The 15143-nt window shown below is 31.8% G+C and overlaps 1 protein-coding gene across 4 annotated transcripts in view; it reads left to right on the forward strand.

Moving 5' to 3' along the window:
- LOC134695870 (uncharacterized) overlaps positions 1 to 15143 on the forward strand; it is a 29728-nt gene that overhangs the window by 12698 nt on the left and 1887 nt on the right. Inside the window, exons 1-5 of one of the 4 annotated variants that reach the window (XM_063557336.1) lie at positions 6307 to 6426; positions 7471 to 7572; positions 10533 to 10875; positions 11332 to 11789; positions 14105 to 14538. In XM_063557336.1, coding sequence (XP_063413406.1) covers positions 10542 to 10875; positions 11332 to 11789; positions 14105 to 14538 — 1226 coding nt within the window. In that variant the 5' untranslated portion in view covers positions 6307 to 6426; positions 7471 to 7572; positions 10533 to 10541. Of the gene's footprint in view, positions 1 to 4146; positions 4285 to 6207; positions 6427 to 7470; positions 7573 to 10532; positions 10876 to 11331; positions 11790 to 14104; positions 14539 to 15143 lie in introns of those variants that run through there. The other 3 variants (XM_063557335.1, XM_063557333.1, XM_063557332.1) reach the window with 3 other exon arrangements.

A 15143-nucleotide genomic window follows, 5' to 3' on the forward strand; every position in this document is an offset into this window, starting at 1 on the left:
TACCGGAATAAAATTAACAAAAAGTAAGTGCAACCTTTTTAATATATTAACACTAGGATTGTTTTAAACTGGATTTTTGGTATTACTTCCTTCAGCGTACACGTGCTAATGCAAATTTACAAATGTTTCCTCTGAGTATAAAACAATAATAAATTATGGAGATTAGAATTTTGATGAAGAGATCGGCAAAATTGAAAGTATATGTATCTGTTAATTAATTAATTAGAATACGTTATTATTCATTTAGATAAATCTTTACATAACTTTATTGTCCTATAAGGTCTTGCATTTTAATCTAAAAAGTACAACTATTTGACCATGTTCTTCTGGTCTTTTTCTTCCTTCGTTATGAATTTACATATCTAAGTATGATTTTGACTAAGCATTGAAACGTAGGACTGAACATTACATGTAATTATTTATATGCGCAATGGTGTATTAGTTTCTGTAACTATTGTATATATGCGTAATTATAATTGTTTAATGTTGTCGATGTCTGTCTTTATTTAAGAATTGTATGCTTCTTTTTGTAACTTCATTGGGGTGTAAAAGCGTTGACATTTTGTATATAATACTTATAATTACAATTAAAACACGATTTTAATCAAAAAAAAAAAAAAAAAAAAAAAAAAAAAGAATAGTTTTGTTATTTTTCCGGTTTTAATTAAGTTAAAAATAACTTATAATTGACAATATCAAACATGTGAACACTATATAACTCAAGTTTAAACCTAAGTGACTCAGTTTAATAAGTTACCCAATAATTTAAAAAAATACTTATGAAATTACGATGTAGCAATAATCATTTTATATATACTTTCCAATTAAATCCTACCTATAAAATGTCTCAAATGTAGTTTTTTAATAGTATCTTTGACAGCTACATGTACATTTATAAAATAAAGAATAAAAACGGGGATTGAGTCAAAGAGACAGCAACCAAATCAAAATATATAATTCAACCAAAGGTCATTGGGACTACAACACAGCGAAAAATCACACACCTAGAGGGAGCCCTGAGCAGGCCCCGAAACACAATATTAGATAGATCAAGAATATAGACGCCATTCTATGCTGCTAAAAATAAAGATGAATCAAAATTAAAACATATACAAGAGCAACAATGGCTAAAGGTTCCTGGCATACCAGTAGGTCAGACACAAAGGAATAGGTCCAGTAAGACCTTTTTTTGGCCCCGAAATATAGCTTTTTTACAAAATTGTTCAAATGTAAATTTTTATCATTTTGGTCTTTTGTGGATAGTTGTCTCATTGGCAATCATACCACATCTTCTTTTTTATATTTTAGTTTATTATTGGAAAGTAGAATGCTTCTGCTAAATAAATGTTGGCTGTTTTTGACAATACAACGCATAAATATCGGGTACTAACACCATCAAGTCATGCTATACTACTAAAATCTTCACAATTCTAGCATTTTAGTCCAATTTTAGACGGTTTTCGTGTAAAACGAAAGTGGCCGCATTCGTGTTCATCCTTAATATTTAAATGTAAATTGTATTTTATGATAACTCATAACATAAATAAAGGTTGATGATGAACACGGATGCTGCCACTTTCATTTTTGACAAAAACCATCTGAAAAGCGACATTTTTCGGTATATTTGGTAGATTTTTCATATTTGAGCTTGAATCGGATCGTTTTTAATGACTAAATCAGTTAGAATCCTTCACAAAAACCAATTGATTCAAATAAAATAGACACTTACGTGTTTAAAAAGTGGTCAAAATCTTTCGTCAGATGAACCTGAAATTTGAGGCCAAAATCGGTCCTTACCGGACCTACTCCTTTGCGGCGGGTTTAAACTGGTTTTATTCACGCCCATCATTTCCCCGTCATCTGTAGCCAATGTATAAGACATATATTATTTTAACATCCTCAATTTTGAGTGTCACTTTCGTAACTCGCAACTCGACTTTTGTATTTCGCAACTCGACTTTCGTAACTCGTAACTCGACTTTCTTAACTCGCAACTCGACTTACTTAACTCGCAACTCGACTTTTGTAACTCGCAACTCGACTTTTGTAACTCGCAACTCGACTTTCGCAACTCGACTTTTGTAACTCGCAACTCGACTTTTGTAACTCGCAACTCGACTTTTGTAACTCGCAACTCGACTTTTGTAACCCACAACTCGCCTTTCGTAACTCGCAACTCGACTTTCGTAACTCGCAACTCGACTTTCTTAACTCGCAACTCGATACTCGACAACAAGTGACAACAAACTAAAGCATTTAGAGCAAATCTGACATGGGGGGTAAAATTGTTCATCAGGTCAAGATCTATCTGCCTTGAAATTTTCAGATGAATCAGACAACCAGTTGTTGGGTTGCTGCCCCTGAATTGGTAATTTTATGGAAATTTTACTGTTTTGGGGTTATTATCTTGAATATTATTATAGATAGAGATAAACTGTAAACAGCAATAATGTTCAGCAAAGTAAGATTTACAAATAAGTCAACATGACCGAAATGGTCAGTTGACTCCTTTAGGAGTTATTGCCCTTTATAGTCAATTTTTAACCATTTTTCGTAAATCTTAGTAATCTTTTACAAAAATCTTCTCCTCTGCAACTATTGGGCCAAATTAATCCAAACTTGGCCACAATCATCATTGGGGTATTTAGTTTAAAAAATGTGTCCGGTGACCCGCTCAACCAACCAAGATGGCCGCCATGGCTAAAAATTGAACATAGAAGTAAAATGCAGTTTTTGGCGAATTACTCAAAAACCAAAGCATTTAGAGCAAATCTAATATGGTTAAAATTGTTCATCAGGTCAAGATCTATCTGCCCATAAATTTTCAGATGAATCGGACAACCTGTTGATGGATTGCTGCCCCTGAATTGGTAATTTTAAGGAAATTTTGCTGTTTTCGGTTATTATTTTGAATACTATTATAGATAGAGATAACCTGTAAACAGCAATAATGTTCAGAAAAGTAAGATTTACAAATAAGGCAACATGACTGAAATGGTCAATTGACCCCCTAAGGAGTTATTGTCCTTTATAGTCAATTTTTAACAATTTTCATAAAATTTGTAAATTTTTACTAACATTTTCCACTGAAACTACTGGGCCAAGTTCATTATAGATAGAGATAATTGTAAGCAGCAAGAATGTTCAGTAAAGTAAGATGTACAAACACATCGACATCACCATTACACAAATTTGTCATGAATCCATCTGCTTACTTTGTTTAATATTCACATAGACCAAGGTGAGCGACAAAGGATCTTTAGAGCCTCTAGTTTATAAATGAGCTTAAATGTCTCCTTTTTTTGTAGCGACTACACACTCATGTTATATTTTCCTGCAATTAGCTTCTATAGGGAATTTTAAATTTAACCATCGCAGTTTACTCAAGTGTACTCTGCGTTGTTTATTTAGTTTCATCAAGTAGCTTCAAGACAGAAATCCCTTTTAAATGATAAAGTTCCCCTGTTGAGGCACTTTCAGCCATACCGTGCCATTTTTGTACAAATTGGTCTTATAAGATTTGTTTAACATAATATTTTATACTAATTTTACTAAAAATACATAATTTTAACCCATACAAACGATAAGCCAACATTATTCAGTATAGATTTCACATTTAATAAGGCAGCAACCATTTGATTTTCGGGTTGGGGGGGGGGGGGGGGGGCTATGGTTTTTTTCCCGTTTGTTTCCAGTTTTTGGAGAAAAAAATAATTTGTTTGAATTCTGAAAAAAGAAATTGTTCGTTACATCCTCAGCTGCCACTATATGTAATGCTAAAATTGAAAGAAAAAAATTGTTTTCGTCTTGTCGCGAAAAAAATAGATTGTTTTTCGACGCAGAAAATCAAATGGTTGCTGCCCAACCATTTTGATTGCATATTTCCTGAACAATTCATTGCATACAATAACTTATTCATAATACTAGACAATTATGAATCATTCGAAAGTAGTTTTACCCAAAAATTAAGTATACGACCCGGATACACTTACTCAAACAATCAAAACATAGTGACAGGCAGATGATAATAAAAATGCAACCACGCACTTTTTACAATTAGCAGCCTTATACATGTACTTGTCGTGTTGAAACCCATCCCACTTCGTGGAATGTACACATCCTACAGGTTCAGTTGTTCTGTGTGTTTTTTGTTATCCGCGGTCCTTGATAGGTTGATAAATTATCGTATTGTTGGAAAATTGGTTTAAATTTAAACTTTAAAACTCAATTCAGACAGTTATATTTATAAACGTCGGCATTGAATTACAGCAAAAAAGTTTGAAGGTAAGTTTTACAACATATGCAAACAATAAATGTCATTAAAATTTATATTTTAAAAATTTCTCTTAAAAAAAATGACGAAAAAGACATCACAATGATATCTTCTTAGACTTTTTATATTCAAGATTGCGATTCCGCAATAATTTATAAACAGTTTTGCAAAATAGTGAGTTATATCAAAACAATCCGATATTAAATGTTTGTCCGCTTTTGCCTTTTGTCCGATAGTTTATCCCGACACTTTTGATTTTTGTCCGTAACGGTTGCTTTTGGTTAGTTTGCTATTTGTCGGGTAATTTTGCTTTTCGTCCCACACTTTCGCTTTTTGTCCGTTTTGCTTTTTGTCTGATTATGATGCTTTTAGTCAGACACAGGTGCTTTTTGTTTGCGTTGCTTTTGATCCGTTTATCTTTTTGTTCGACACTTTTGGTCCGTTTATATCTTTTGGTTCGACACTTTTGGTCCGTTTATCTTTTTGTTCGACACTTTTGGTCCGTTTGTCCTTTTGTTCGACACTTTTGCATTTTGTCCAATGTGCTGTTTGTCAAATGATTCTGCAATATGTCCGTTTTAAAATGTTCATATTTTTGTAAGTTTATTTGAGCTTTGAAACTCAATAAAATATTTGAAACAAATTAAAATCTTATTTCTCTCTAAAAACGAGTAGTATTTGGAGTATCTGGTAATATACTAGTTTGATCAATTAACCGCTAAGCATCATGCTTTACATGTATGTAATTATAATCGTACGCTTCGGTTATAAATAAGTATAATTGGTTAAATATTTTGACGATCGTTATAATGAGTATTATTGATAATATCTTTATTGTTATAGAAAAATGCAGTTTATTTTATTTCATACAATTTATATATGCAGGATCTTTAAATGCAATTATTGTTTAACTGTTCTATACTTTAAAAACTTTTCTCCTTCAATTCTAAAAGCAGGATTATTTCAAATTTCACTCCGGTATTATGTCTAGCAAAGTTCCACAAAATGTCATAAAAGTTTGGACAGCTGTCAACGTATGTCAGCATCTTTATTTTTGTCAAGCTATACGGCTAGTACAATATAGTTAGTTTAATTAAGATTTAAATTGATATTTATATTATATTAAAATTTTGTCTTTGGTAATTCATCATTTAACTATAACAACTTTATGAATTGCCAAAGACAAAATTTTAACATAATAGACCACACTAAAAGAGGGACGGAAGATACCAGAGAGAGAGTCAACTCATAGAACAAAATTTAACTGACAAAGTCATGACTAAAAATAAAAAGACACACAATTAAACAATAGCACAGAAGACATACTATATAAAACTGACAACTAAGCAACGCGAACCCCACCAAACATGTGGGTGATCACAGGTGCTCCGGAAGGGTAGGCAAATCCTGCTCCACACGTGGCACCCGTCGTGTTGCTTATGTTATAACAAATCCGATAAATAGTCTTATTCGGTAGGTTACATTCGTGAAAAGGGAAGGATATTGTAGTAATGACATAAGGACCATATCCGATATCATCTGTGAAACGGTTATTCCATAACTGTCAACCAACTCATGATGGCGTCCGTAAAATTTACGAAGGGTAAATCTTTAAGGTAATCTTAATGTGAAAATTAATAAAAAAAAAAAAAAATGATTAATTTAAAGTATTTTGAAGCTTGAATTTTAATTAATTTCTAAAATGTCTCCTTATGGTAGTTACATTATTTTTGGAATGTTAATTTTTGTTAAAGAAGAATGACATACAACTTTAGTATTCAGATTACGTAATTAAGCCAATTAACAAATAATCATGTAGGTGCTAAATTATTTACTTTGCATGTAAATTTTACGGCTATTGTTAAAGAACCCTTTTATGAGTTTTCCTATTACTCATTTGTGAAATTATTCAAGTTAATAACACCTGTCACCCATGACTTGATTATTGACCAACCAGTGAAAATATGTCGTGGTCAAGGCAACGATACAAAGTACCTTTTGATTGGTGAAAACAGGAGAAAGTTCAGAAATCAGTGATTATGTGACCGCGCCCGCATGAAAACAATTTAGGTTTTCAACGGTCACTTTGATTACTCATTGATTTCAGGAATAAACATCTTTATTTGCTAGAACTTTCTCTTGTTTTACACCAGGTAAGTTGAATTATATTTTTCGTATTTTGTTTTATTTGAATAAGAAAAAAGTTTTAATTTCTTTTTAGTTTGGATAAAGCTATCTGAAGCTTAAATTCATTTTATGAAATTGTATAATATTTTGTAGATTTTCTTTCGTTTCTATTGTGATTATTTATATTTTCAATTCAATGTCATCTGTCAACAAGTACAATCAATCTTTATACATTGTAAAATAACACTAAATAAAATGAGAGCCATTCTATACAGAATTATAAATACTATTAAAATGCATAGATATAATACACAATATGAAATAAAATACTATTTACAATAGAATCATATTCAAAACAGTGTGGTCCTGGTAATTGATTGACGACCTAAATTATCCCATTGACTGGGACAGATTAGGTGAACGTTTGTCGGTAACAACCACTGCTCACTGTGTACTTGTTACAGACACTGAATCTGTGGGGTCACCAAAGGTTCTCAACACCTAAATAAAGCAATTCGAAAAACGAATCCGGACTAATACAATGTGTTGATTTATATCAATAATATAAATCAAATTAAACATAAAGGTTATTCCTGAATAATTTTTCAAATTCTTTAATTGTTAGAGGCGTTAAGAACCTTTGGTGACCCCACAGTTTAAATTCTATAATAAGTAAGAAGTGAGCAATGGTCGTTACAGACAAACGTTCACCTAATCTGTCCCAGTCAATGGGATAATTTAGATCGTCAATCAATGGCCAGGACCACACTGTTTTGAATATGATTCTATATAAAATTTCTACGTCTTTTTAAAATCAAATGACAGGTTTTGACACACACACGTATCATATTTACATCTTAGAATAAAAACACCAACTTTTGGTTATCATCTAAAGTATCAAAATTATGATCATTAAAATTTTCAGCAACATAATATAAATGGTTTCTAAAATCGGCATAAAGAGGACATCTTAATAAAACATGCGCTTCATCTTCAATAAAAACGTCACATATATGGCACACTCTATTTTATAAAACAATGTTTTCACATCTCCCTGTTTCAATTCTTAGGTGAGCTACACCACATCTAAATTTGGCGAAAACACTTCTGTGACTGAAGGGTAAAGCTATTTTGCAGTATTCCTCCGGTTTAAAAATTTCCTTCAACAGTCTGTAAGTTCGTAGCTTATTGCCACCTCTGCCCGATATAAATTTATCTGAATGTAAATCAGCATGCCAATTATCGACATGTTTTCCGTGTAATTTTGACATAAAAAAATGTGTTGGTTACACTTAGGACGCAACATTTTGATTTATATAAACAATTGGTGAAGTTGAAATCCTCCCTTCGTTAATTTTACGGACGCCAGCATGAGTTGGTTGACCGTTATGGAATAACCGTTTCACAAATGATATCGGATGTGTTCCTTACGTCGTAACTACAATCCGCTTCCCTTTCATGAATTTGACCTACCGAATTAGACTATTTACCGGATTTGTTATCATATATTAGCAACACGACGGGTGCCACATGTGGAGCAGGATCTGCTTACCCTTCCGGGGCTCCTGAGATCATCCCTAGTTTTTTGTGGGGTCCGTGTTGCTTAATCTTTAGTTTTCTATTTTGTGTCATGTGTTTATTTATTGTGTGTCTTTTGACGATAAAGCGATCATTGTACAGTTATATCGAAAGCTACATAACAGAGACACGAATTTCTACTTTATTATTCTATAAGTTTTGTTTTTTATATTTTGTAAAGATTGCATATTTAGTTCACAAATAAGGTTGTGGAAAGCGACACATATCCGCAGGATTTTAGTTTGTTTTTTAATGACTTTTGAACTTATGTTTAAATTAAATTTAGTTAATTTTATTTTATTACACACAAACACGAAACTCGTGACAGAAGTAAATGTTTTTGCTAAACAACATGGGTATATATTTAATTTATTCTATATTTTCCAAAAACAATTAAGTTAAACTTTGTTTATGTGTTATATATTTGTTTTTCTTTCATTTGTTTTACATATTAAATAAGACGGTTTACATAAGGCCGATAGTTTTCTCGTTTGAATTGTTTTACATTGTCTTATCGGGGCCTTTTATAAATAAATAAATAAATAAATAAATAATCTTTATTTCAAGAGGATGATCCCATTAGTTAAAACTAATCTTCCTGAGAGTCCTCAAAATAATAATAACATAGTTATAAGTACAAACAGTATTATAAAGTTATATTATACACAATATACAATTGTATTGAAATAATAATGAAAAGGCATATTAATTTGCACAATTGATGAAAAATTTGTAACATTTTGTTTTAAAAGATACAAGTGTATCACTCATTTTGATTTCATTTGGTAAACTGTTCCATATTTGAGAGCCTGAATATGTAAATGTTTTCTTTAAAAAAATTGTTTTTGGTTTTGGAAGATTTAATAGTTTTTCATCAGCTGAACGTAAGTTATAGTTTTGATTATTAGTAAAATGAAAATTTTCTTCTAAATAGTTAGGAACCATGCCATTAATTGATTTAAATACAAGTATTGCCTTTTGGTATTGAATTCGTTTTTCCACATTTAACCAGTGTAAACTTTTAAACAATAAACTGGATGATGTCATTATGTCAGCTTCTACTATAACCCTAGCAGATTTCTTTAATAACTTATTAAGTTTATTTATTCCACTTTCACAACAACTTCCCCATATATTGCAACAATAATCAAATAATGGCAGAATATAAGCATTAAAATAGATAATTCGTATATGCATAGGTAAATATTTTCTTATCTTTTGTAATAAATTGATTCTATTTGATATAGTAATTGACATTTTATCTATTTGCTGATTCCAATTTAAGTTTTTGTCAATATATAAACCAAGTAGTTTTTCACAATCTACATATAGCTGACTATGCGGTATGGGCTTTGCTCCTTGTTGAAGGCCGTACGGTGACCTATAGTTGTTAATGTTTGTGTCATTTTGGTCTTTTGTGGATAGTTGTCTCATTGGCAATCATACCACATCTTCTTTTTTTTTTATATTAACACTGTTTAAGGCCCTCAAAAACTTAAAGAACTATGTATGTAAAGAGTGTTTTCTATTTCCCTACCTGGTTACCCCTACAAGCTTAGAAATAGCCTTCCTTAAAGTTTTTATTGTCATTTTTCAAGAATAAAAATCTTTCACTAGAACTTTCTCTAGTTTAACACAAGGCGCTAAAAGTCATCAGACCTAGCAGAAACGTCTGTACGACATAAAAAATATAATATATTGTTTTGTATTATAGTTAGGAAAAAATAAATAAATGTATTTGAAACATAATTTGGCAGTTTTAAAATAAGAAATTAAAGAAAAACATTGTTTATGTACCTTGTAGTTTTTGGCCTGGTTTTGGACCATAACTTTATTAATGCATTCTATTTTTTGTCTGGCTTGATGGAGTTAAAAAATCGAGACATAGGTATGCTGTTTCCGACGACAGTGGCAGCTGCATCGACGTCAACAATCAAATTATGTATAAGTTTGTGGTTAGGTTTAGCTTATGGTGAACCGCTTGTGGCAAGTCAAAGACATTTGGTATGCAGTTGTATTAGTATTGGCACATTTCCTTCTCATGGAAATTAATAGGTCCAACCCTCAGTTATGGTATAATGAGTTTGAAATTTTGTTTTGTTTTCATGTGTTTGTTTGTGATTAGGTCAGTTTATGGGGAACCACAAGTGGTAAGTTAATGATAATTGGTATGCAGTTGCATAAGCATTGGCATATCTCATTTCCATGGAGATTATGTGGCCTCGCCCCCTCAGTCATCGTCTATCGACTTTGACATTTTTTGTTTAGTTCTCATGTATTAGTTTGTGATTATGTCAGTTTATGATAATTGACTTATTTCGATATCGCCACACCAGTTGACATAGAATATATCCATAAGTATGATATAACGCAAGAAGTCAATAGCAACAACAATTAAAACATATACCTATACCCTTCCGTAATCCTTTGCTATCCAATTGTTGGGTCTGAGACTTTTCTGGTGAAGGTAAACACAGAAAAGTGACTTCATAATTGTTATTTTCATGTTTTAATTGATCAAATTTTAGTGACCATGCATCATTAATATTTTCAGATAAAAAAAATGGCACGTGAAGCATGCAATGAGGAGTTTAAAAACTTGGCCAAGGTCTATGAACAAGACGTGACCGAAAGTTTAAAGAAATACCAAGTACTGAAAGATTTAGATTTGTTTGTCCTAGACAACTCAATAAGAGAGAGCACAGTAGGTCAGCTTAGAGGTCACACAATTGAAAACAAGTGGAAAGTTTATGACGAAGTTAAAAAATGTGGATTTAAGCATACCATAGTTGCCTCCTTCAACCACAGCACTCGTGTAGATGATGTCTTTATCAAACAACTCGTTGACAAAGGAGAGGATCGTGCAGGCCTTTGGGCTTTCTCAGAAATAACTGAAGGTCAGTTACTTATAAAGTCATTGTTTTGAATATGTATTAAAAAAATCAAAGTTGAACAACCATGAAGCAATCAATGTGTAATAAGGAAAGAGATATCACGTAGCAATTACAAAAAAACATAAGTCAATGGAGAGAAAAAAAAGACGGACAGAGAGACCATGCTCAGAAATATTTATTACCAGAAAAACTAAAGATGGAGCAACAAACACCCCACAAAATACGAGATGAACTCAGTGCTACAGAAAGATCAACAGCTTTGTCTTTACGTCTTGTAAACTCCAACTTACTCTTGTTTTGTTTTTGTTTTTTTAAATAGCTCTTGAGCATGATTGACACAGTAAACATCTGTTATATATTTATCACCGTCACTTTATTCAAAAGTCAGATCAAGCAACAAGGTCAGAACATGCTGATTCAATAATAACATATCTATGAAACTTTATATGCCTTTTTCAGCAATAAAGAAGAAAGTTCCTGACACTGAAAGCATACCTGTAGGTTTAAGGAAAATGAAAGAAGCTGGTCTGTATAACGTTATCTTTGAAATCGATCTTGGAGATTCTACGTACGATTTTGACAGATTCACAACAAAAGAGATGTGCGCATTGCTTAAAAAATGGGTAGACTGGGTTTTTGAAAATTTGAGTTCAGAGGCAAAAGTATTCGTAAGTTTTAGAGACCTCCCAGATGCTATGCCAACTGATTCCGACAGAGTTTTTGAAGTAACTGATTTCCTATGTAAACTACCATTGTTTGGTCTGATGTTTGAGGAACCAAGAGGGCAAACTCTTCCAGAGGAATGTGGCACCTGGGCAAAACATATAAGAAAGGTCATGAATGCCAATAATTTCAAAGGTCATCTTTTGGTTCATGTTCACGAGAAATTTGGTTACTGTGATGTTGTAGCTTTGCAGGTATGCGTTTACAGTAAAAGTTACATGTCTTTAATTATCGTAATTTATTGCATGTATATATATCTCACTGATAAGTTGCTTAAAAATTTTCCAAATCTGATCTCGGTAATAAAGTGGCAAAAATGCCTTTTGACCAAATCATCTTATTTGTTGGCTATTTACAAAAAGAAAGTAGAACGGGAGAATTAAATGATAGGGCAAAATGTCGTTCAAAGCACTTTTAAAACAGCTATTAAATTATATGAAAAGGTATCTTTTTTTAGCTCACCTTTCCTAAAAGGAAATGTGAGCTTTTGCAATCACTTTGCGTCCGTCGTCGTCCGTCGTCGTCGTCGTCCGTCGTCGTCGTCGTAAACTATTTCAAAGATCCTCTCCTCTGAAACTACTGAACCAATTACAACCAAACTTTAGCTGAATGATCCTTAGGGTATCTAGAATAAAGATTGTGTTTTATTTTCCATTTTGTGAGAGAGAAAAAAACATGACCGCCATGGCTAAAAATAGAACATGGGGGTAAAATGCAGTTTTTGGCTTATATCTCAAAAACGAAAGCATTTAGAGCAAATCTGACAAGAGGTAAAATGTTCATTAGGTCAAGATCTATCAGCCCTGAAATTTTTAGATGAATCAAACAATCCATTGTTGGGTTGCTGCCACTTAATTGGTAATTTTAAGGAAATTTTGCAGTTTTTGGTCATTATCTTGAATATTATTATAGATAAAGATAAACTGTAAACAGCAAAAATTATCAGCAAAGTAAGATCTACAAATCAGTTAATATGACCAAAATTGTCAATTGACCCCTTGAGGGGTTATTGTCCTTTAATGACAATTTTTCACAATTTGTTCATCATATTTGCTAACTTTAAAAAATCTTCTCCTCTAAAACTACTCAACCAAATTCAACCAAACTTCAACTGAATGATCAGTAAAGTGTATAAAATAAAGTTTGTGTTTTATTTTATATTTCGTCAAAAAACATGGCCGTCATGGCTAAAAATAGAACACAGGGTAAAATGCAGTTTTTGGCTTATATCTCAAAAACTCCAGCATTTAGAGCAAATAAGACAAGAAGTTAAAGTATTTATAAGGTCAAGGTCTACCTGTCCTGAAATTTTCAGCCGAATTGGGTAACTGGTTTTTCAGGTATAATGCCCCTGAATTGATGATTTTAAAGAAATTTTGCAGTTTTTGGTTATTATCTTGAATATTATTATAGATACAGATAAACTGTTAATAGCAAAAATGTTAAGCAAAGTTAGATCTACAAATAAGTCAATTGACCAAAATTGTCGATTGACCCCTTAAGGAGTTATTGCCATTTAAAGACTTTTTTCACAATTTGTTCATCATGTTGTTTTACTTTAAAAAATCTTCTCCTTTGAAACTGCTGTATCAATTTCAGCCAAACTTTGGCTAAATGAGTTTCAGAGTATCTAGTATGAATTTTATATTTTATTTCCTTGTATGTCAAGAAACATAGCTCCTATGGCTAAAATAGAACATAGGAGAAAATGATTATTTTTTTTTGCTTTTGAAGAAAATAGGACAATTCAAAGAACATTTAAATAAATTGAAAAGCCAAAATAATCATTGATGAGAGATTTAACCAAACAAATTAAGGTGAGCGATTCAGGCTCTTGAGAGCCTCTTTGTTTTTTTTTAGATTGTGATGTATTGTTATTCAAATGCCAAAAATTAAGAGAGGCGATAGAGGCAAAGAGACATTCAAACTCATAAGTCGAAATAATATGACAACGCCATGGCTTCAAAAGAAACAGACACAGACAAACAAATGTACACAAAACACAACGAAGAAAACTATGACCTGTGTAATAAACTTATTATTATTTAACATGTAGGCTAAATTGATTTAAGGATTATATCTTATATTATACCCATGTGTATTTTCACTGCTTAACATATGTAAATTTTAGCTAAGTATAAAGATATAGAGATTAATATAAAAAAAAAGCATAAATATGGCATTTGTCAGATCTCAACAACTTCTGGGAACAACAAACGCTACCCAAATATTTATGGACCAACAAGTGAATAGTCTATATTCAAAGAGTTATCACGAAACTACTTGTTATAAAGATAGTGGGTTTTCTGTTAAATTCTTGTTTTAGTTTTCTACAAAATCATGTTTCCATGAAATGAAGTTCCTTAAGTTATAAAGGCAACAAGACGTGTCTATCCTTTTTAAAATTACTGTTTTAAAAAATCTCGTATTAATCAGCTTTGGAAAAGGAGTCATCAATATTAGGTAATCATATTTGTAAACAAAATTGACCATTTTATTCCATATTCAGGTACTGATGGATGGAGCAAATGGAATTTGGGCCAGTGTTATAAAAGAAGGTGCTGCCATGGGAAACGCTCCATCTATTGTAACAATACTTAATCTAATTAGAATGGGAAACAAAAGAGTGCTGAAAAAGTTTAATTGCACGTACCTCAGAAAAGCAGCAATTAACATGACCAGAATTACCACTGGAGTTGATCCCCACATCAAACAGCCTGTTTATGGTGCACGTGCTCTCGACTTCGTTTTTGATTTGAATCCTGAAGAATTTGATTTTGCAGACTTTTTCGAGGAACAAGCTCCTATTCGAATAACCACCCTTTCATCAGCGGAAATGGTCCAAACAAAGTTAGTCAATTATTTTGGCGAGAACGAAGACTTTACTATAGAGCGAGCCAATCTAATGAAGGAAGTCATGCTAGAAGATTTACGAGCTAACAGGTTTGTTTACATTTTCTATAAAGTATACAACACAGGTTGAAAAAGCAACTACTTCAAAAGTAAGTGCAAATGTGTTTGATACTGAACATACATTTATCTCATCCGACAGACAATGTTTTTTTGTTTTTACTCGACTTGAAAATCTAGTGTAGGAAATTGTAACATGTTAAATTACTATGTGGTATATTCAGTAAAGTTGTGACCTGAAAGATCTTTAGATTTTGTAAGTGAATAATTTTTTCCAATTTTAATTATCAATTTGCAGCAAAGAGTTTTTTTTTTTTAATTTCAGTTTCACAAGCTAGATCCAATTTCATAAAATCATCTCGATAAACAATGAACGTAACATATCGTGTTTTTATAAATAAAAATAGGAAGATGCAGTATGATTGCCACTGAGACAACTACCAATCACATGTTAATTTCTAATAACACAATTTATATTAAGCAAATATTTTCTTTAAAATGTACGATTATTGTTTTTAAATAATTTTTAATCAGTATCTTCACCGGCATTGATTTACTAATATTTCATGAAGAGGAGGGATTTTTCTATAATTCTCCTTTTCATCAGTTTATCCACTATAAAGTCTTTGTAAAAGCTT

The sequence above is a fragment of the Mytilus trossulus genome, chromosome 14 (genome assembly GCF_036588685.1).
Source record: "Mytilus trossulus isolate FHL-02 chromosome 14, PNRI_Mtr1.1.1.hap1, whole genome shotgun sequence".
Taxonomy (NCBI): domain Eukaryota; kingdom Metazoa; phylum Mollusca; class Bivalvia; order Mytilida; family Mytilidae; genus Mytilus; species Mytilus trossulus.